The following is a 24,104-nucleotide window of genomic DNA, read 5'->3' as shown; positions in this document are numbered from 1 at the left end:
CTGTTCCCTGTTTAAGTGCCTGTTTTACCCCAGTGTCCCAAATAAGCTCAGTCACCTTGTCCTTTGTTTTTGACTAGGTGAAACTAGGGTGCTTCATACAGTAAATTTGGCTGGCTGTTTGAAGTAAACTGATGTAGGCTGGTTAAAGCAAAATACCTCTTTTTCTTCATATGAGTTTTCTATCAATTTTTAATGGATTTTAATGGATGTCTTTTGACTGTGGGAAAAATCCAGATTACCAAGAAAGAACCCACCCAGGCACAGGGAGCAGGCAACAGTGCTAACCACTGCACCAACATGCCACCGTACCATAAATTAACCATAATGCATAATTCAGAGACACACCACTTTGCCATTGACAAGCCTTTATTCATTATCCAGCTTCAGTTCATACCTCTGTGGTGTGCAGGTCGCTGCTAGGCAACCTGTTCATCCTGTGTGCACATACAACTGGTCAGATCAAAGTCACAACTTACTCGATAACAATGGATGAAACTAGAACAGCATTTGGCAGCACCAGCCATGTGAACATAAATAACATAGTCAAAATAAAACCCCTTTCTCTGCAAGTATTGCACATTATAGAATTTAAGCAAACAGCTAATAAACCGAAAACAAAAGAGGTGTTCGTTATCACAATAATGCAATATGCATTATTTCACTTGAGTCTAAAAACCTTTATCAACTTCTCATTGATAGTCAAAACTGCATATATCCCATACATCACTGCAGAGGTGTACAGCTGCAATAACATATAGCTGAAGATCTTTTCATGCAGGCAAAACGAATAAGATTTCTGATTCCAATCAAGAACTTCTGCATAATCTTTCAGAGAACTGAGAAAAAGACACACATTGCTTTAATCAAAAAAAAACTTTAGAAGTTTGAAGGGCTCTCAAACCACCATAGCGCTGCATATGATCCTGCAGAAATGTTTCCTTAGACATGTAAGAGTTGTGGAATAAAGTGATGGACCACTCTGAAGGCCACCATTTGTCCTTTAATGCTTCCAGCGTAGCATCAGAAGTACCTCAGAAGTTAGGTAAGACATCATTTCAATAAAAATGTCAGAGTCGTGTCAGATATATGCCGTACTCGTCAAAGAACTGTGCTTGTATTGGAGTGATGTGGTGCAGAATATTCACGTGTTTGTAGAAAGACAAAGAGACGGCTGCCTAAGGAAAATAAACAAAATAAGCTCTTTGATTTTAACAACTCCTGCAGATTCTGCTGAGCAGCTTATCTCCAGAGAAACAACTCTAACAAGTGACAACGCTTGCTCTGATTAACTTTATTGACCTGTATGTTGCCTAGAGTGGATTTAAAGTCAACAGCAGGAGATAGGTCATTAGCATCCCGTGACATCTTGCTAGCTTCTCTTGTCTTGTCGTTTAAACTTGTCTTTATATGTTGATCAAAAAGAACAAACCTTAATATCTGTTCCCATATTATTCCCCGTTATTTGCCAAAATAAGTAGGACAGAGGACAAAAATCTATGAGATGGAAATTGTTTTATGTAGTGGATTTATATTACATCAAGCCAAGTGCTTTAGGCTTGGCTTGATGTAAACCACAAATGCTGTGTTTGTGGTGAGGCACAGATAAATATGCACATAAATTTAAAGCCCCTTTCAGACATGCACTCCTTACAGTCTGGCAACATCTGAACCTCACGTCTTCTGTCTAAAACAGCATTTTGGTCACTTTTCTGAGAAAGTTGTGACGGCAGGCTAACTCAAAATAATTTCAACATTGTAAACAGCATTCAGTCACATTAACATGGTAGGCAGTCATGAATACAGCTTCCTGTCTAAGAAATAGCCAAGAGAGAATCCAGAAATCAGCAGACTTCAGTTGTTTTAGGCTTTAGGTTTTTTTCTGGATTTTTGGTTCATATTCTGTCTCTCTCCATTGAGCAAGTGATCAAATGATTATTACCCCCACAGTATGTCTGAGGCTCTGTTAATGTAGTGGTTTACACATGTGTGCTTGCCAAGCAAAACGTTTCAGATTCACATCCAGCTGGTGATACAAACTCTTCTTTGGGATTGAGTCAGGAAAGAAAACAGATCATACATCCAGAGCTACCTGCTGTGGTGAACCCTTTGGGATAAGGGAGCAACTGAAAGTAGGGATTTATGTGATGAACGTGAAAAGTAAAATGACTTTTGTGTCAATGACACACTAGGTAAAGCCAGTGGGAATCCAATGTCTGAAAAGGGCTCAATGCTTTTTATGTTTTGTAGATAATCAGCAGTCTCACTTCTTAACTGATGGTGTGATAGCGTCAACAAAAGCTACTCTGCTGAGTACAAATACACCTGTGTGCCACATCTTTTTTCTTCTAAAACGCTAAAGGCTTTTGCACGTCTCCTTAAAATAAATCCAGAGAGACTGTACGCTTCCCAATGCTACAACTGGTACAGCAGCAAACACTGTCTGCACACTGGCTACAAAGTAACACAGAACGCTGACTGTGGCTGTGAAGTATGTGTGAAAAGTGTTTGAATCTAATACTACTGAGAGGGGACAGGAGTCTGCTAGAAAATGATCTACAGTGAGCACTGGCACTTGGACATTTATTATCTTAACAATGACAATGACTAAGTAGAGAACAAAGGGCTGCTGTTCCAGTTTGTGTTGGTGCTTTTGTTTGTGTGGCGCCATCTTCTCCATCCCCTTACAGTCTTTTGGTTTCTGCCAAATAGCAGAGTCCGCTTAGGTTTCGACCTTCCCATATGTCCCCTCTGGAGGGCGGTATTGTTTGGGAAAGGCCTTAAGCTGGAGGGCATTAAAGGCATATTTACGACATCCCACATTCTTCATGGTGTTCTCTCTCCTGCAACCCTCGCTGTGAGACAGAAGTCATACGTTTTTTTCTTTTCCCTTTTTTTGCAAATGACTATTTTTCCAGTGTGTTTTAGATGCAGATACTGACCTGCGCATACAGTCCAAGGCCTGATAGAAGACCTGTGGGGCCAGGGCGTGCTCCTGCTGCAGGATCTGACACTGTTCCAGGGTCACAGACATGGCCGTGCGGTCCTTAGCGCTCTTACAACTGGTAAAACGCACTCCGTTCAAGCGGCGACACACCTTTGGGGATTCGGAGGAAGGGATTAGAAGAAGGAGACAGAGCTTTTACGCTTCAGGGGCTTGAATTAGAGGCGGTGATGATGAGTCTACCTCAGCTGCTTGCCACAGGATCTCCACGTTCTTGTTCTTCTTGGCGTTCACGTTCTGGCTCAGCAGTTTGAGCAGCTCGTTCACGCTGGTGGTACTACGAGAGCGAGGGAGACCTGAGGAGATGACAGAGGATGAGTGGTGAGCAAAGAACAAAAAAAAAGGAGGGAAAATACACTTTTCTCACTAATAAATTATGTATTTCACTCACAGTCTTCTGGAAGAACCTCTTTAAACTGGTCGTAGTACGAGCTGAGGCGAGTCATGCTTTCCATGTTGATGACATCTTGCAGCGATGTGTCTCCGAACCTGCACACACACATGATTTAAGAGTTAAAAGTTTTCATTAATATAACACATAGCCTGCTGCTGTCTGGCTTTTCTGTACTGAAGGAGGTTCACTTCCAGCACAGCCATTCAAAGTTTAATGCAACATCAATAAAAACGAGCGCACATATGTATCAACCCAGTTTTTAAATGTTAGTAACTTAAAATCTCGTCTTTACAGTCATTTTTTAAGAAAAATCAAAATTTGTTGTCTTGCAAGAGAGAACATTTATGCAGTGACCATGCAGTGAACAAGCCTCATTCAGCCAGAGGTTTAAAAATATGCTTTAAAGCCGAATGTGCTGCTCACTGGCCTTTTTCCGACTGACCTATCAAGCTTGGCATGGGTATCTCTTTCTACCTTTCCTGCCCTCTAGTCTCAGTGACTCACTTCTCAGCCAGAGTCTGCTGTTCGTTAATGCCAACGTTGAACAGGACGGGCTGAACTCGCAGCAGCATCCCGTTTTGGATCTCTCGTGGCAGCATGTCAAACATCGCCCCGGGCATCGGGACCCTGACGTTAAAGCCGCTCCTGTTCCCCGTAATCACCGGCAGCATGTCGGGGCTGAAACCAGAAGTTGCCTGGGTAACTTTAAAGGTGACATTTCTCAGGTCCATCACTCCGACGCTCATGTCCTCCAACATGGCCAGCTCCTCGCCTTCATTTATGTGGCAAAGGAAGAACAACAAACAGCAAAATCAGGGCATGGACAGGGAGTCAATTCTGATTGACTTTTAATATTAAAAGACATTAAAAACCACAAAACTTAGTTTGTTAAAGGAAGCTTTGTAACCAGTTTTATATTGGTTTTTCAGCAGCTTTTGAATTTTTGTACCTCTAAACAGATCATAAGTCAACTATTACCTTAAAATTATACTATAGAAATTATAGTTTTTTCATTCTTATTATTATTTGAAGTGCAATGCTTTAAAAATAATTTTACTAAAAATAATAATAACAATATTTTCTGTGTAATTTCATGGAGATCTTGATGAGGATTACTGTTCAGACTAAGCATCCTCTTTGACATTAGTGGAAGATGCACACAGTCTTTTGTGATTTTACGTATTTCTATATACACAAACATGCACAAACAAAGTTACCATAAGTGCTGAGCAGGCCCTCATACTGCACCAGCAGGCCGATGGTGTGCAGCTGCCTGAGGAAGCCTGAGTCACAGAGGCAGTTCCTCAGCTTTAAAATGAAGCCGCAGATCAGAGCGGTGAGCTGTAAACGGCACACATCACATCATCACAATCATTGAGTAATGACAAACGTCCAAGCCTACATGTGCACGGGTTTCATAGCAGTTAGCGGCAGACCGTCTGGCAGAAGACGACGTCGCGGCGGTACTGCAGGGTGAGGCTCATGGCGATGGTGGGGGCGCTGTCCTGCATCAGCAGAAACACCATGGCTTTCTTGGCTTTGTCGCTCATCAGAGACACGCAATCTGTCAGCGTGGTGAGGAGAGGATACAGGGCGTCGCTCCACTCACCTGCAGGGATTTGAGAGGACGTTTCTATCAGAAATACTGAAATACTGAAATTGCAAACCCACAGTGTCTGCAAATATAAAATGATTTGTGCAGTTTTCATTAAACATCTTTCTTTTTTTTGGTTTATTTAAAAATAGCAATAATTTGGAGGATGAACAAAAGAATTACAGAGAAAAAAATGTTGTTTTTTTTTGCCTGCACCAGTCAAACATCAGTGTAAAAGTGAGAGATCTCCCCTGATTCTATCAGATGTTGCTGCTTTTTGCAGAAACTATCACATCGCTGCTATCCTGGCTCTCTCCACAATCTCACTATAGGCTTTTATCATTTAATTTAATACTGATCACTCAAAGCAGGTCTAGATCTGGGCCCAGGCTATGTAGCAGAAACATTTTATTTAACCAGCTAGCAGCCTCGGGTCCTGCAGCCCTCCTGGCTGTTCCAAAGTTGAGACTGAGAATGTTGAAGACACTGTGTTTTTGCCTCCTCTTTTAAAGATCTGCTTACATGTGACATTACATGTGATGTCTTTTTCATTCTAATTACAGTTGTGTGTGTTTTTTAATCTACTCTGCCCCTTTTTAATCATCGGCTCTTGCACTGTGATACTTTTTCATGTACCTACTGTTCGTAAAGAAAACAGTGCTCCTACCTGGGGATGACTTTTCAACCTCTGGGCTGCTTTCTGCAAATGAGAGAACATAAAAATGTTTAGATACGGACAGATTTCCACTTGTACTTGTATCTTAAAGATTTATTTCAGCTGTTAAACAATAGAGATGATTAACAGGACTGAGACAGCATGCCAGGGTCTGGTTCAGATTGTTGAGAGGGATGATAATGATGATAATGATGATGATGATGACGACTAGAGACTCCTGAAAGTTTATACCTGTACCTTTGTTCATATTAGACGGCTGAGCTCACTCAGTACGTGGATTCATGCAAAAATCCACCTCTTGTCTACGTGCGTTTACCTTTCTTAGCGTTACCCGGCTCGTCACTGGCGAGCAGGAAGACGTCCTCAGAGCTGCTGTCACTCTGGAGTTTGTCCCGCTGCAGCAGCCTGTCCACTCTCTGGATCACACACTCCAAGCTTTTATCCACGTTTAGCCAAATCTTCTCCTGCACAAATAACCATCAATCAAATCAAACATATATACATGCATATAAAAAACATTATTAACCAAAAGTGGCAGATGGACTCCTCTCTTACCCACTCCTCTTCATGCAAATCTGCCTGCATGGAAGCGCGCTTGTTTTTAGTCCCTTCACTGCCCTCCAGAGGAGCTGTGTGGCGAGAGGGTGAGGTGGTAGCACGAGAGCGAGAGGGCGAGGTGGGGTGACGAGAGGGGGAGCGGGACGGAGAGTGAGAGGAGGGCGAGAGGGAGGAGGAGGATGGCGACGGGGTGCTTTGCTGAGAGAACTCTGGGCGGGCTGCTGCCAGAGCCACGATGGCTGTGGACAGCAGCTTGGAGTCGCACACGGTCACGAGCTGACGAGTCTACAGGAGCAGCGGTGCAGGACAGACGGAGATGGATAAGTTATACTGAGAAATGTTACACTACAGACATTACATGAAAGCACGTTAACACGTTAACACATTAACATTTATTAACTGGCTCTTAAAGGTAATACAATGAAACTGAATTATTTTTTCATCCTGGTCAGTCTGTGTTTGTGTGAGTCAGAGGTTGCCTGGCAGTCACAGTGATGTCAGCATTGTCGTGATATATAGTGCTAGTGCACTGGCTGTAATCTGCAACATCATTCATTTATTATTTTTTCATTTCTCTGTGGTTTCAGTGCCCTCTCCTGTGTGTCTCTTCCAGTCACTTTTTTCTTTATGTCATCTTTTATGTTTTTACTCTGTGCTTTTCTCTGCTTGGTGTGGATTTAATCTGTGTGAGTTCCCTCAGTCCTTGTTAGTTTGTCAGGTTTTTAGATTCCTTTCCTGTATTGTCTTTTAATTCTAATGAATCTTTAACTCTAATGACCTTTTTATTTTGATGTTGCAATTTTTATTAACTGGTCTTCAAAAATAGTTCTCCAGGCTTTCTGAAAGTCTTTCAAAGTATTTCTTTGGAGACTTTCAGTCCAGTCCTTGTACCTGACTGTTGACAGACGAATGTGTTTTTGGTTGTTAAGCCCATTAACACTGACCTATTAATCATTCAAGCACAAAAAAGGAACCTAAATCAAGGGATGAACTGGTGTTGTGTTTACATATAAGATAAAACTGAAGAGCTGATTCTAATTTGCAAATTTAGACACTAATCACAAAACACATAATTTCTTTCCATTACTTTTGTTAAATTTGTCAAAATGCCAAATATAACACAGTTCAACAGGCATAAAATAGCACTTTTGAAAAAGAATAAAGGTGGTCATAACAAATATGGACTTTCTAGCGAAGTAGAATGGTGCAAACGCTTTGACTCTTCATTCAACGCGTTGTCTTATTTATTTATATGATTATATGGTGGCTTAAGACTTTTGCACAGTACTGTACATATTAAGTATCCCTGCAGTTCAGTCTTACCTTCTCTATTAGGATGGCCAGAGTTCTCTCCAAAGCATTGGCTGAGCGCTCCTTGGCAGCTCGGGACAGACGTTCAGTGTAGTAACACACTTGTGTCTTAAGAGTGTTAATCTGACCAATCAGCTCCTTTGCTTTTACAACATCCTGAGGCTGGTATGCCATTGCTTTAGAGCTGGAGCCAGCAGAGCAGCAGGCGTGCATTGATGCATGTGCAAGAAAGAAAAAGAGGTTACTTGAGAAACAAGTGTGGTTTGGTTTTATCCACTTTTAAAACTTGTAATAGTATTTAGAGAACCTTACCCCTCCTCTCCATGGGTTCTGATTGAATAAAAAAATGGTTTGTTATAAACTTCAAATGAAAAACAACCACCAAATCCTCACGCAAGCTTCAAACAACTCACTGTTTCCTGGCTTCTTCGAGCTTGTGCAGCAGCTTTCGGAGACCGCAGCCTTTAAAGCCTTGGTGATGTGCTGCAGGCGCACCAATAGTTACTACGTCGTATGTCCGGTCTGATTAAAGGTTAGAAAATAAAATTAAGAAGGGAGGAAATCCATGAAAAACATGAATATTAAGTTACAGAAAGCATGCATTAAACATTTGTGGACAAATTCGTACCGTAACCAGACTCTCCCTGTACTCTCATCCTCTGGATATGTAGGTTAGTGGGGATGAACTCCAACTTCCTCTCAGCTTTCAAGGTGCTAGACTTAAATGACGGACCTGTGGGGCAGCAGAAATGAGAAAAAGCAGTTGTTTGTGATTCTGTGTAAGGAAGATGGAGAAAATAATGACTAAAAACCACTAACAGCTGTACATGATGTCAGAAAGGCTATATTTTCAATGTTGTAACATTTATCTTATTAGGGGGTTGATGCTGTTTACTTCCTGACATCAGGAAACATCGCCAATTGTAAAACAATACATTTTGGTCACATTGTGCAAGGCTAATTTTGACATTTAAAATCAGTGTAATGGCCCTTTACAATGTATATTATGGAACTAACCCTTATATTCATGCAGGTCACTTATGGTCTCCTGGTAGGTGAGGATGATGGTCTGGTACTGAGTAATGATCTGCCTCCTGAGGTTCTCCCAGCATGGAGACAGCTCACCCAGTTCTTCCAGCTCGCACACCCTGCACATGCAGCAACAATCAGTGCATCCAGCCGATGCACGGAGCAGCTCACAGAGTGCATTTTGTGCTGCTCATTCAGTTATAAACTGAACAAGCAAATGAACATAACTGTAAAGCAGTTACAGACATTAAAGTCAACCATTAAGGGAAAGCCTGCAGATATCTCTTCAAACCTTTTTCTCTAATCTTTGCCATTTTTGGGGTTCGGAATACTAAGCAGCGTTTTACCCTCAAGCAGTTATTATTTAATCGAAACAATCTGTGAAAAGTACACGCTTGGTTAGATTCCTCATAAGTGTCATTTGTTGACAGGGAAAAAGGTTGTAAAAAAATAAAAAGTAAGATGCATCTAGAAGAGCTTCACAAATCTAACAAAAACACAGCATTACTATAATAAGAATGCAAAGTTAAAGGAGCAAATAACACCACAAATAAATAAATTACAGTAATTAGTCATTTACGTGGACTAATTTATATGGAATGACCCGTGTCACCTTTATTGGAAAGCTCAAACACAAGCAACCCGGATCCTACAGTATCAGAGAGTACCCCTACAATCAAATCCCCTTTTAACAGGAAGAAACCTCCAACAAAACCAGGGTCAGGGAGTAGAAGCCATCTGCTGTCACGTCAAAAGTTGGGGTTGAGGGGAAAGAAACAAAGAGAGGATACAGCACTGGCATATTAACATATGGGGAGTCTTGCAGCAGTCTGAGGATACAGCAGTATAACTAAGGGATGACCTTGTGACTTTAAATTCAATCGTCGGTTTAGAAGGAGCCAACGAAGAGAAGCAAATATAGGAGAAATACGATCTCTCATCCCTGTCAGTACTCTTGCTGCATCACTTTGAGAAAGGATGTTTCTAATTTTAGCAGCATTGCATAGGTGAAAGAAAGCAACCCTGCATATTTGTGCAATGTGTGCATTGAAGGGCAAATCCTGATATATAAAAATAACTTCAGGATTTCTTACAGTGTTACTGGAGGTCAGGGTAATGTCATCCAGAGTAAGTATCTAGTTAGATGCCATCTTTCTGACTCTTTAGGGTCGAGTACAATCACGTCCTTCTTGTCTGAATTTAGTAGAAGAAAATCACAGGATGCATTTATGTCTTTAAGACATGCCTGTAGTTAAATAAGTGATTTGCATCGACTGGCTTCTGCATTATCTGCATATCATAGATGATACTTACATATTACTGTGTATCATCTGCAAAATGTGTGCAATGTTTTCTAATAACACTGCCCAAGGGAAGCCTGTATAAGATGAAAATAAAACTACCTGTTTACAAGCACAAACTGGAATCTATCAGATCCTTCAGACATGAATGCAAAATTTATTTTGTGTGGATGATTACATTTTATATGTACAGACGATTGTGTCCGCTACATAGCTTTAGGTACTGCTGGCTACATAACATGACCATTAAATTTGTTTTACATTAACTTACTTGTACAAGTTTAAGTTTTTCTTACACAGAGCAAACAAACTGGGTTGCTATGACAACTACAGCACTTTGATCCCCTCAATCAAACAGGACATAATAATATTTTGATGTAAAATTGTGAAGAATTCCATCAATTACAGTCTGAAGTCCAAACCAGAATCATACCATTTGAACAATTACAGAAATAAGACTGAGGAAAATAACCAGGAGAAAAACTGAAGGTCTACACTGTCTGTGTTTAGGCAATATGGAGAAACGCGACAATGCAACAGGCGAAGTAACAGTTTATTGCATCATCTCAGGCCTGAATGCCTTTTTATTTACCTACAGTTTGTATGACACAACTCTGTGACTATTATACAGATGCTTGCTAATATTTGTTCTCAGCGTTGAGTGACTGTATTTACTGAAACAGCTAAAACGGTTGTGTGAGTTAAGACCTATGTTTTTGACTGTTTACAGCATTGAGATGGGTCAGCATTTTCACCTGTCACATGTGTACTTTGTGTTTTTCAGTCACTTGAAACAAATGAGCCTGATTTTGCTGCCCAGCAACACGCACATGCTCCCAACAGCATGCTGCACAGCCTGCAACAAGCCCTTCTAGACTCAAAGAAGGAAAACCAGGAGGTGGCTGCAGAAAATGCTGCTTTGAGGCAGCAGCTCACCAGAAAAGAGATCAGCTGGGAGAAAGACAGAAAGAAGCTGCTTAAGTTGCTAGGAGGCATTAACAAAGAAATAGCCTCTAAGACTGAGAATATTGGGAGACAAACTAAAACAATCAAGAATCTTCTCAGTCCATGAACAAAGTGATTAATTGCAAACAAAGACACTGAAACCAATAAACTGACTTAAAATCATTCACTGAGAAATGCGTGGGTACACAGCTAGATGGATGGCAAAACATGTGCTTACTAGGCATCACCTAAGCTAATTTGAATCTCTGCTCCTACACGTGTTTGTGAAGTTGTGGAGTATTTAAAATGTAAAAGCTAACTGTACAAACAAGAAGCATGTGCCAACCAAACATGCTAGTTTAACCTGATAGCTTAGCGATCCAGCCTCCTATCCAAATGTGATCACTTACAGCTTCAAAATGCCAAGAAGGTAAAAACTAAACCAGAGGCTTCAAAATCCACAAACCAACTAGCGACAATACAGAACCACGTCCGTCGTTTATATACAGTCTATGGTAGCATGTAGAGAACGCTTTCTTAAAAGGTTCACATTTATTAGATGTTGACATCAATTCAAAAAGCATCAACACATCTTTCACATTATACCTGACAGCATCCTCCTCCAGCAGCAGTTTGACATACTGTCGAGGAATATGCAGGGAGAGGACGCTCTCTGCCATCTGCTCCAGGATCCGCAGGTGGTTACCATCCGTAGTGGGGAAACGGTACGTCCGTGACATGACGCCACCAAACACTAAAACAAGGAAAAATATAAATGAGCACTGCCATTGTTACTGCCAGCAAACTACATGTTACTGGTTGTGAAACTTTCCAATAGCTCGGAGTAGCAACAGCTCACATAAGAGTACACTCACCAGCCTTCAGCAGCGGATCTTTACACAAAGAGGATGACTTGGATTTGATGCCCATGGATTCAGTTAGGCTTTCATCCACAGGCAGAACCATCTGATACACACATAAACAACAATGTTTGCATAAAGAAGGATGTGCTGCTGACCTTTACATTACCAAAAAAGTCAGAAAAAGCAGGAAGTTCAATAAAATTGTTTTATATTGTTTTAATGAATTCAAGCACATTCACAAGCCCGTGGCTGTTATTCCTGGTATGTTTCATGTACTTTGACATCAGGAAATTATTAAAAATAAGACAAAGTCTCATTCGAAAGTCATTTTTGTGAATTCCTACCCTTCCATTAACAGTATCCCCCCTCTGTAATCTTGCGACAGGAGCTCTCTGTTCACGTTTCTCCTCTATCTGCCAGGCAATGACAGTGATGTTGCCCACGCGCTCGTTCTCCGCTGACCTGACAAATCAAGCGATAACCAAGTCAGTGCAATGTCCCGAAAAACCCAAATGGAACCTGCAGTTCGTAACACGGAAAAGTCCCATTGTGCTCTGCGTGCCTGTTACCTGAGAGTCAGGTGCAGTCTGTGGTGCTTGTCCTGCAGCAGCTCCTTCACGGAGAACATGGCAGAGCCGAGCATGTACATCTGTCACATAAAAGCACGCAAACCGAAAGGATTTAAAGGGTTTTACCCAGATGAGTGTAAACTACGAAGGATTTTGTTAAAGACGAGCATTATTTACTTTTGGAATGGAAAATCTAAAGACAGTTTATTGACTTTGTAAGAAATGGTCTTGGCGGGGTGGGGGGTGGGGGTTACCGTGCCCTGTGAGCGGTCCTTTACGTCGTAGACTGAAAGCTTGACCTGCGTCTGCTGAGTGATCAGAGAGTCCTGAAAGAAAGCTATACTGCTCAGGAAGATGGGGTTACTGGTGCCCTGAAGACAGAGAGACGAGGGGAAAAGGCTGTGTAAGCATCCAACCGCAGGCAGGAAGTGACAGCGAGGTAGAAGGTAGCATACCTCTATGATTTCAGTCTGAGCGTGTTTAGTCCAGAAGGCCTGGGGCGGAGTGGTGCAGCTGACGGCCACAAAGCTGGTCGGCTTACGGTCCAGTGCAGGAGTCACCAGCTCACTGCAGGCTGCAGGGACATTTAAACACAGGCGATTACAAACTGGGGGATTTAACAGTGGGATGGTCTGTAATCTGTAGCAATGGGAGGATTTAAATATAGTATGTTGGAGTAGTTAGTACTTGACAAGCAGCAGCTGTTGAGTAATTCTTTAGTGGATAAAACATAAATAGGAGCCAGTAATTATGGGGACACATCATGTTTATGAGTTTTTCTTAAACTGACTGAGAATGAAAAAACAAAAGCACAGCATCACAGTCAAATAATCATGTTGAACTATTATCCCCTTAGTTTCTGTTTCTTGCCTCATTTCTCTCTCTGTCTTATTTTTTGCTCTCTTACTGCTTATTAGGGAACTTTCTGACTCTTCAGCTGCGAAATGCTCTTAAATGTTCACTAACTAGCTGATTTTACACCTGCTGGGCAGGAACTGTACAGCAGGTTTATCAGTGTTCACTGAAAACAGCGAGCTGAACCAGCTGCAAAAAAAACGAAGATAGTATTTTGGATATAGAGTTCTTATTCAAGATGTTCTCCTCCTTGTTGTTTATCATTTTTCACCTTGACTTTCATGTGTATTAAATCTTCGGTTCATAGTTTCAGTTTAATACTGCTCCTCAGTATTTTCCTGTACCATTCTGTGTCAACTCCACTATTTTAAGTTCATGTGTCTATGTTTTCACTTCCTGTTTTATTTTGATACGTGTCTCTAGTGTCCCGTGTTTAACTTTACTTCATTTAACTTCCTCGTCTGTCTCATTGTCTATGATGATGTTCACCTGTGTCTTGTTGTGGGTTTCAGCTTCCTCACCATCTTGCAGACTTTGTAATTCTGGCCTCTCAAATCATCCTAAATAAAGGTTTGCTTTTTGTCTATGTCTGTCTCACTGCATCTGCATCTAGCAATTTATGCTGAGCAGTGGGACGATCTAAAAAATGCTTAAATGCTGCACAGAGTTGAGCATAAGCAGCACCTTACTCCAAAGTCTTAATGACAGATTAGTGTAGCTTTGATGCATCCCTATGTCAAAGGAATAATTTTGAAACACCCAAACAATGCATTTGAGAAGAGTTAACCAGCTGTGGACTTGCAGACATGTGATGCGTAAATGAGTTTTTGGTTTTGGAGTGTTGGCAGCACTGTGACTTGTTAATATGCTTTAGAGGATTAAGGAACATCAACAGAGACAAAATCCAGAGACAGCAATGGAAGATGATATGTGGTTTAAGAGTTCAAAAAAAGTTTCAATATTTCCTTATTGTGGGGATTTTGATTGTGTTGTGACTTATTAAATTAACAGCCAAATTAAGTGCTTATGTGTGTCTCCAAGATGGCTGCTGAGTGGTGAGTCTTGCTTCTACAGGGACTCTGATATCAAGCATTAGCTGCATAAATGCTCGTGCATTTGTGGATCGATCAAAATAAAATAATTTGAACACTACTATATTAATTCTAGTAGAACATAATAAACAGTCTGGTGCATCAGTAAGGTGCAGCAACAATATCTACAAACACATCCTGAACATACCCACGCTGAACTCCAGCACCGGCTCATCAGGGTCCTGACTGCTGCCTGTGGGGAAGAGAGCGAAACAGAGATGAGCAGAAGCTCTTTACAGTTTTGTTATCAATGAAGTAAGGTTACCATGGTAGCAGTTACTTGGTTACCTGAGAGAGCCAACCCCATCATCTCAGCAGAGAGATCAAACGTATTAGCCCGGTAGACCGACCATGGCCGATGGCGGGGGCTGCGCTCCTTCCCAGACATGGTGGTTTCAGGTCAGGGCCGAGGATTTTGTTTTTGAGTAAAAAAGGCCTGACGAGCAGAACAATGTCGAGCAGGCACAGAGTCAAAACTCTTGCGTAAGACTTCTTATGACGTGTGTGCGTGTGGATCTGAGCGGTCACACTTTTGTCACTGCAGAACCTGACAGAAAGAAAGAAAACGAGGCAAATCAGACAGAACTGGACATCTTCAGCTCTTTGATACTGACATCAAACTCATCATCACGACAGCAGCTGAGCTCCGAAAAATAGCAATGTGCTTGCAGTTAGTCACATAAAGGAAGCCGCTTTGCAGCACACATGCTCAAAATCCGGTTACATTCCTCTTTTCACAGGGTTAAAGGATGAATAACTAATAATAGCTCGATGATGTTTCCACAGATGCTTCATTCTGAGGCGAACGGCGCTGTAGGTTTTGCAACTCTGTGTCATTGCTCTAAATATTTTTATCCCCATGTTAACGTGCTAATATAGGCAGCGAGAACATTTTCTGAGAAAAAAAGTGAGACTTCACACAGCTGTAGAAAAGAAACAGCACTGCAGCACACTGAATTGACGTCCTGATGCTATTCGTGCTTTCTTGGTTTTAGACAAACCTAATAACCAACATAGGAACAGGTAAAGAAAATCAGAAATGCTCACATAGAAAACAGACGTAACAGAAAAACTCATAATCTCCACAACCTCTCAAACCACGTTCACAAAACTGGCTTGTAGATGTGATGCACTTGTCTAAATCAAGTGATAGGTCTGTACACTGATACTTGCACTATATAATCAGGTTTTAATAGCAACAATGGCATTTATTTTGCTCTGATAGAGCATTTTATTCACAATTTAACTGCAAATACAACAATCACCATTTCACTGGGGCTGACAATGCAAAAGAAACAGCACGTAGGGTTTGTTGATTTCGTGCTGACACTGCACCTGCCAAAATTATTCACTACAGCAGGAAACTAAAGCTGTGCCAAGTGTGCCAGCAGAGGAGATCTGGCTCCAGTGCAACATTAACAATCTCCTCCTGACTTCATCTTCTTCCAACTAACAGAAAGAGACAAAAGATTAAACCACTGCTGATCTAGATCTGTTGGAGACGTGGATCTACATTCACAGATTATTATTTATTATCAGTTAATCTGGAAATTATTTTCTTAAATGATTAGTAATAAGTTTATTGTTTGGGTTAACTGATTTCTTTAACTTTCAGTCTGAATAACAATTTTTATTCAGGCTAAATGCCTGAATAAAAAGAAATCAGTGAAACCACAAAAATAATAACATATGGTTGAAAAAATAGAGCATTGTCAGTATTTTAAGTTAAGTTTTTTAAGCCACCCCTCATTTCTGTATATTTTATTCACAAGGATCCAGATTTTATTTTAATATTCGACTTTGCAATTGTTCACCAGGCTTTGAGGAAGCCTTTCAAATTATTTCTTTGGACATTTTTCATTTCAGTCCGGTCTTTGTACATGATAATATTTAGAGGAAGATTTCTTTGTTAAGCTACTTAAAATTGACCTATGAATCATTCAAGCGTTAAAAAGCCACTAAACTCATTAGGTGAACCAGTTTTGTGTCTGCACATTACAGATAACTTAGCAGAGAAACAATTTTAAATTATATCCTCTGTTACTAGAAGCTTGTTGCAGAAAACCCCACATAATTTGTTTCCATTTCTTTAGTTGAATCTGTGAAAAATGTCAAAGATAACACAGTTTGACAGGCAAAAAATAGTATTTTTGCACCTGTTATGCAAACATTTGGCATATCTCAGCAGTCTGTGCAATGTGCGTTAATAAAATCTGAGGCAACTGGAAAACTGGAAGAAAAGTGAAGAAGTGTCAGGCCTAAAAAATGTCTACAGCAGATGAACAGCATCTGAAAGTCATGTCCTTAAGAAACAGGAAAAATCCAGCAAAGAATGACACAGGGCCTGAGAGATGCATCTGCCTTCAGTTGATCCATGTACTGTTCACTGGTAGAAGGAGGAGAAGGCAGAGGGACAGTGAGCGTCCACAGCTACCTGTAAAACACGGTGGAGGCTCTGTCGTGGTTTAGGATCACGTCAAAGGATCTTGTCAAAAGGGATGGATTCAGAAAAATACTGTCTGATTTTGATCAACCATGTACGCTGCACATGTTTCAGTAAATCACAGCAGCATTTCTCCTCTTCCTAGAAAAATATTTTAGAAAACAGGGCTGACACAGTTCTCCATAGTGAGTACACGTCCTTTCTGGTGTGCAAGTAATTAAAGCTGTTTCTATATCTATTTTTGTCCTGTGAGCTGACACACTGTCGCACTATTGTTTTCTGCAGTAAGCACTCTCCTTTCAGCAAAGACAGAGGAGAAGAGATTTGAAAGCAAAAAGCCTCGGTAAGGAATACTGTGTGCCAGAAATGCATGAAGCAAACGTGTAATGTTAAGAGAAATGAAAAGGTTTCAGCAAGTGGTCCGATGAGCTGCTTCAAATTCCTGTGAGATGTCAGACTCAGTTAACCTCTCTGGTATATGTTTGCTTACACAACTATACAACCTGCCTTTGCTCAGTGTGATCACTGCCTCCTCATACACAGAGACGAGGGTCGTATCTGGCAATGCGTTCATCTGTCTCTGTGTGCTGCTGTTTATTTGATGCTACACTGATGAGGGGAGAACATCTGTGTGTGAGTGTTTCTGTCCATTCATGTGTGAAGACCTCTGCAAAGGAAGTCTATTTTTACACATGAATCCTCTCTGACGTCACACGACACGTGCAAATGAAAACGCGGCGTCCCGGCGACACACACGCACAGCGCTAGAACTCACCTCACACACATACAGTTCAGTCAGTGTGATTCTCCGTGGTAGTTTAATTCCTGTCTTCACACCTTCATGTGAGATCTAAACAAATGACAATTACAGCATGGATGCTCTGCTTCATTAGGCTGTGTAGGAGTCATTGACGGTGGGGTCTGCATTTAGCACGCTGTAATCGCCACTGCCTGGGGCATTGTGGGAAGCTCTCTAGGAAACCAATAGAGGATCTAATGCAAAGCCACAGGGAGCGAAGGATCATCTTCATTTCATCTGTCTGACGGTCATCAGATACACGCAGTTCACATATGTGGCGATGAAACTAGTGCTGAAACAACCAATTTCCAATCCAATTAAAAGACTTAATCGTCATTAGAAGTGATGAATGATAATCACTTACTAAATATTTACATTTTTACTTTTTCAACTGCTGTTTTGGCAAAAGATGCTATTTGATGCTGTGAATTTTCCCCATTTTTTCCCACAAATTTCTGCTATATTACACAGAAGGTTCCATTTTCTGAACTTCAGGGTTATATTTTTAAAATGTTTATAAATCCAACCAGCAGTCTAAACCTTCATGTCTGTCACATCTTGAAACAACAGCTCATAGTATAGCTATAGTAGAAAAGTGGGAAGCAGAATAAGTAAGTAAATTGTAAATTGCAAGTAAAGTTTACTAGCAATTTACAATCCATACACACAAAATGAAGTGGGAATTTGGTGGTAAGTTTCACTAAGACTTCCTTTGGATCCTATTACATTATTTAATTAAACCATTATTTAAGTAGCTTTTCACTCCTTTTCACTCGGTTTGAACTTTAGCAGGTCGCCTCGAGCTAGATCAGCTCATTTATGAAAAGCCACTTGATGTAATGCAGCTGAACCTGTTCACTGACTTGATGGGGAATGGAACTGGGAGGAGACTTGACAGAAATTGCTTTGTTTTTTACTTTATTGTTAGTTAATTGTTGAATATAGTAGCGCAGCAAACACACCAGACTGGGAGAGCTGCAGGAGTTCTCATTTTAAACCTAAATAACTGCGAGTCAGCCATGAATTATCAACAGCAGGTAAGTTTCTATCTATCTATACTGACTGGACACTTTTACCTTCAGAACTGCTTTAATTCTTTAATTCCTCCTGCCATTCAACAAGGTGCTGGGAACATTTCTCAGAGATTTTGGTCCATGTTGACACGATAGCGTCACACAGTTGCTGCAGATTTGTCAACTCCCCATCCATGATGTGTCCCCGAATCCCGTAATCTCGTAACATTTAGTTCAGAGGACTCAATATTATGTTCATGAAACTAGTTTAAGATGATTTGAGCTTCCAGATTTATTTTTTGGGAGGCAGCCATCAGTAGATGGGTACACATGCTAGTTGTGGTGTTTAAACGGTGCTTAGCTGGTGCTTAGGCCCAAAGTGTGCCAGAAAAGATCCACCACACCATTACACCACTAGAAGCCTGAAATGTTGATTTATGGAGGATCCATGCTGTTTATGCCAAATTGTGACCCTAATACCCGGATGTTGGAGGAAAAGTTGAAACTCACTGAATCAGGCAACGTTTTGCCCATCTTCTATTTCTCAGTTTTAGTGAGTCTCTGTGAACTTTAGTCTCAGTTTCTTGTTCTTAGCTGACAGCATTGTTACTCAGTGCGGTCTTCTGCTGCTATAGCCCATCTGCTTTAAGGTTTTATGTGTTGTGCCTTTAGAGGTGCTCTTCTACATACCTCTACTGGTATTTGAGTTGCTGTTGCCTTTCTATCAGTTCAAAGTATTTTGACTGCTACTTTGAAACAGGGAACCACTGCTCACACTCTCTGTAAATACTAAAGACAGCTGTATGGAAAAATCCCAGAAGATCCGCATTTTCTGAAAAACTCAAACCAGCCCGTCTGGCAAATAATACAAATACAGTATAATAGTTCTGCAACATTAAATGTATTCAGATGCTAACTGAAACTGGGTAAGTTTCACCTCTGACAAGCAGATTGCCTGTACTAAAAAAACAAATGTGTCAGCCACTTTCTGTAATGTAGCTGAACCTGTTATCTGGCTACATGGGGAGTGGTAGTGGGTGGAGATGTGTCACTACTTGCTTCTTGTATTCTAATTATTAACTGTTATTAACACAGATTGATAACATTGTGTCCACTGCAAAATTTGGAGACTTGATTGAGTTTTCCTACCCACTTGGATATTCGCACTGGGCCATCTATGATGACGATGGACATGTAATCCATTTTGCAGTTGCAGGTGAGTAAAACATGAGTGCTGCTCATTGCATTCATTAAACAGGCAAATTATAACACTAACATTTCTTGTTTCCTTTCTTTCAAGATGAGAAGCAACTAATGACAACTGTTCGTACTTATCTGCAAAAAATCATGCCAGTATGTGGGGACCTTCTCCTTGGAGAAACCAAGATTCGCAGAGTCCCTGTTGGTGAGGTCAATGTCCCACATGGAGCCCATGCGTTGGTCAGTAACAATCGCCATGCCTTCACACCTTCAGCGCCTGAGGATATGAGGCTACGCCGTGACGCCCTTCTCAATCAATCCCTTCCATATAACCTTTTTACTCTAAACTGCGAGCACTTTGCCACTTTCATACGCTACGGGAAAGCTGTGTGCAACCAGGTAATGCCGTCACTCGAAAAAACTTCTGATTATCATTTAAGATGTGGTAATACACTGCTCAAAAAAATGCTTTAAAAAAATCTGAATAGAAACATAAATCTTGCCTAGATATCTACTAGTATGGACTGGGTAAAAGGATGCCATATCATTTGATGGAAATCAAAATTACCAACTAACCGAGGGTTGAATTCAAAGACACCGGAAATCAAAGTGAAAATATTTTGCGTCGCTTCCATTTTGATGAAATTTTCGTTGTAGCAACTCAGAATGGCTCTGTAGTTTGTATGGCCTTCATGTGCTTGAAATCATGCATGATAATATTGGGACATACTCCTAATGAGAATATGAACGGTTTCCTGGGGGATCTCCTCCTAAATCTGGACCAGAGCATCACAGAGGACAGTCTGAAGTGCAACCTGACTGTGTTGGATGGACTGAAGCATATTGTCCCACAGGTGCTCTACTGGATTTAGGTTAGGTGAGCATGGGGGCCAATCAATGGTACCAAAACCTTCCTCCAGGAACTAGCTGCATTCTCTAGCCACATGAGGCCAGACACTGTTGTGCAGCAGGAGGAACCCAGCACCTACTACACCAGCAGAGGGTCTTACAGTGGATCCAACGACTCTATCCCGATACCTAATAGCAGTCATGTGCCGTTGCCCAGCCTTTAGAGGTCTGCGTCGCTCCATGAATATACCTCCCCAGACCATCGCTAACCCACCACTAAACCGTTCATGCCGAACGATTTTACAGGCAGCATAATGTTCTCCACAGCTTCTCCAGACCCTTCTCTCATTTGTTAAAAGCACAGCACACAAGTGGTGGATCTGCCAGTATTATATGGAAAGTACCAATGTGGCTCCACAGTGCTGAGCAGTGAGCACAGGGTACACTAGTGAATGTCAGGCACTCAGATCACCCTCATGAAGTCTGATTGTGATTGTTTAGTCAGAGGCATTCACACTGTGTCCTATTGGACATCACTTTGTAGCTTTGGCAGTTCTCATGCTGTTCCTCCTTCCACAAAGGAGCAAACAACAGACCTGCTGATAGGTTAACGACTTTCTGCAGCCCTGTCTATCTCTCCTAGAGTAACTGCCTGTCTTATAGAATCTCTTCCATGTTCTTGAGATTGTGCTGGGAAACATACTGATGTGGACTACCTATGCAACCTCTGTAGGGTCCAGATAGCACTTCATGCTATGAGTAGCGACACTGACCCCAGCCAAATGCAAAAACCAGTGAAAAACCAGTCAGAAATAAGGAGGAGGGGAAAAATTCCAGTAGTATACCTGTAAAACGATTCCTGTTTTGGATGTTGTCTCATTGTTGCCTCTTTAATGCACCTGTTGTTAATTTCATTAACACCAAACCAGCTGAAACTGATTAACAACGCTGTCTGCTACTTAAATAACCTGATCAGTATCCCAGACGCTAACAGACTTTATGCAGTACTCTGATTAAAAACTCTTCCTTTAAGTTGTTTGAGCAGCGTACAATATGAAAGAAAGTACTGGAAATTTTACAAAACCAAATATGTTTTATATTAACAGGAAAATGGTCAGATTATTATTAGCAGTAGTAGAAGTGTTGTGAGTATGAGTGCTAATCGTATTAATAACACGGTTATTCTTTCTTTAGATCCCTGCAAAACCCAAGAATGAAGAGTGCACAGGAGCAACTACAGTTTTCAAAGACATTGTCAACTTTTTCTCAGCAAAATATCTTTAATAATTCCTCCAGAGAAAAAAACAATCTTGGGATTCATAATTTGGCCGAGCAAAAGCCCTGAAGCTATAAGGTTTACCACGACAAACCACACGCTGGCAAGCTGAAAGCACGTGATGATTAAATCGCCAAAAGATAACGTGTGATAAAAAAACAAAAATGTAGATGTTCTACTGAAGCTCTCATATTATATCAGATATATTTTTCTCTTCAGGCACAAAACATAAACAAATTCACCTAACATTTGTTATTTGTATTTATTTACTTGTTTACTCGTTTACGCTCTGAGGCTGCTGGGATCACCTGCTTCCAACAGAGAAGCTGCAGGGAGCCCTCTGGTGGATGAACTATGCAACATCAACATTCAGTGTGGTGAAGGGTGTTTCTCCCATCTTTTCTTAACTTTGAAAAAAAAAAAAGGTTCCTTTAACAGCTGTTATAAATACTGATACCAATAAACATATATTGGATTAATGACCCAAGAACACCAATGGGTTGTTTCTGGTCTCAGGGATGACCACAGTGTATAACTATCTGATTTCTTCTCTTTGACATAATTTTATGCTGATGTTAAGTGTGAAGCTTACCTCGCTGTATAGCTGCTGTCAGTAAATGTGGTTTTATGCATATTTTATCTGAAAGCAAACTACCTGAAACAGTGTATTAAACAAAAGGCCACTCCAAGATCTCAAACACCCACCAAAGCTGATGACAACAACAATCTTGCAATGTTAATTTGGTTTTACTGGAGTTCAGCTGAAGAAGATGATAAGGGTCAAAATGAATGCAAGTTTCTGTCCTGCACCAGAGGGATGAAGTCAGACAGTGTGTCAGCTAATTCTTCATCGTCATCCTAAACTGAGCAAGAGGATAAATCTCATCCAGCTGCTGTCCTGAAGGTGACATCTGACTCCAATCACACACTAAAGAGACCCTGTTTCTGTTTTCTAGCTGAACAGTGTGGAAACAAACATGGTGAACATGCTGCAGGGAAGCAGGTGAAATGGTGTGTAGTAAGAGTGCGGAGATTCTGGAGCTCCTGAGTCCACTGGGATGCTTTGGAAACAAATGTGTCCCAGTTTGTTGGGCTGGCGGCTCACCCCCTGCAGGTGCTGTCAGCACCGGCTGCACTGCAGCGCTTCCACAGCTTCTCCTCCTTCTCCTCATCCCTTTGTGATCAATCCTGTGTTTTTCTTTTGTTTTTGTTTTCTTTTTGTTATTTAAGCCAACTTCCTTTCCCTTGTCCCTCTCTAACCTCAATGTTCTTCTTCATTTCCATTTATTGATTCAGATTCAGTCCAGAGCTGGCCTGTGCCTTGCTGCTCTCTGGTCTACAATCAGCTTACTTGGCATATGGAAATGTCTGTCACAGCCACGTGCACATGGATGCACCAATAATCATGGAAGCTGAGCCATAAAATGCTCTCTGATCAAACTGGTTGAAGAAGACGAGAATATACAAAGAGAACATTTAGAAAGTGGGAAAAAGAAGTCTTCTTCAGAGAACTGAGAATTATAAAGGAAGCTCAGCCGAATTCCCAAAGAACCCAGTGCCTGCTCTGTTATGAAAAGAGTGGCTCAGAAGATCAAATTTAATCCTTTCCCCGCCTCTTGGGAACATCAGGGAGGACTCTGGCTTCATAAAGCAGTAAATATAATACTGGATGCAACCAGTGCATTATAACCCCCCCCCCCCCCCCCCCCCAATATATAACCTCTTAATATCAGATACACACTCTTTCAGGCTTCAGCAGAAAGCTGGGTGTTATTCAGCAGGCAGCCTGCGTGGAAATAAACAACAGGCCGAAGCTTCCCACTACAAATCTATTTATGGAAGGTTTAGCCAATGACAGGCCCATTGACACCATACTTAAAGCGTGGATATATGCTCATTCACCGACACTACCAAATAATAACAAACATTGCGTCATTATGTCTGCTGATGCTCACTGAGGGAGGCAGCAGCACGGTGCTGCGGGTTGTGACCCACAGCTCGTTTAGCACTGTTTTAAATTAAAAACAAATCAGCTGCACATATTTTATTTTATTCATTTGTTTTTTGCTACGACTGTAAAACACGTCATATTGTGATCCCGCTCCGAGGCGGTGCTCTCGCTTTGAGACAGCTTTCATATCTGGGAGCAAAAACCCTCGAGAAACCGTGAAATAATAATATGAGGAATGAGAAACAAATACAAATGTCTAACCTTCAAGAGAAAAGCGATGGTTTCTTGTCATGCTGATGAGCATCCTGCGCGCATCGACGATGTCTGCAGTCGAGACTCGCCCTGACTCCCTCTGACACATCAGAGACGTAATACCTACACAGGTG

The 24,104-nt window shown here is 41.2% G+C and overlaps 2 protein-coding genes across 2 annotated transcripts; one reads left to right on the top strand and one right to left on the bottom strand.

Moving 5' to 3' along the window:
• Window positions 1-372: 372 nt before the first annotated feature.
• Window positions 373-24,104, bottom strand: inpp4aa (inositol polyphosphate-4-phosphatase type I Aa). Its single transcript, XM_085136409.1, has 24 exons — window positions 23,980-24,104; window positions 14,476-14,734; window positions 14,336-14,380; window positions 12,697-12,815; window positions 12,496-12,612; window positions 12,242-12,321; window positions 12,017-12,134; window positions 11,685-11,775; window positions 11,416-11,563; window positions 8,552-8,682; window positions 8,163-8,267; window positions 7,948-8,056; window positions 7,847-7,864; window positions 7,547-7,718; window positions 6,221-6,508; window positions 5,982-6,129; window positions 5,657-5,689; window positions 4,832-5,004; window positions 4,613-4,736; window positions 3,900-4,167; window positions 3,393-3,490; window positions 3,185-3,297; window positions 2,940-3,094; window positions 373-2,852 (listed from the first exon to the last, which is right to left on the bottom strand). Exons 2-24 carry the CDS (start codon window positions 14,573-14,575, stop codon window positions 2,720-2,722), a joined length of 2,886 nt encoding a protein of 961 aa, XP_084992535.1. The 5' UTR covers window positions 14,576-14,734; window positions 23,980-24,104; the 3' UTR covers window positions 373-2,719.
• On the top strand, window positions 18,235-23,456 carry LOC146500487 (phospholipase A and acyltransferase 2-like). The gene is made up of 4 exons (XM_085136422.1): window positions 18,235-18,466; window positions 19,538-19,658; window positions 19,743-20,041; window positions 21,686-23,456. Exons 1-4 carry the CDS (start codon window positions 18,449-18,451, stop codon window positions 21,773-21,775), a joined length of 528 nt encoding a protein of 175 aa, XP_084992548.1. The 5' UTR covers window positions 18,235-18,448; the 3' UTR covers window positions 21,776-23,456.

This window comes from Neolamprologus multifasciatus, chromosome 16, assembly GCF_963576455.1.
Source record: "Neolamprologus multifasciatus chromosome 16, fNeoMul1.2, whole genome shotgun sequence".
NCBI lineage: Eukaryota > Metazoa > Chordata > Actinopteri > Cichliformes > Cichlidae > Neolamprologus > Neolamprologus multifasciatus.
Note: the sequence above shows the minus strand (reverse complement) of the source record. Positions and strands in the feature narration are given on the sequence as shown.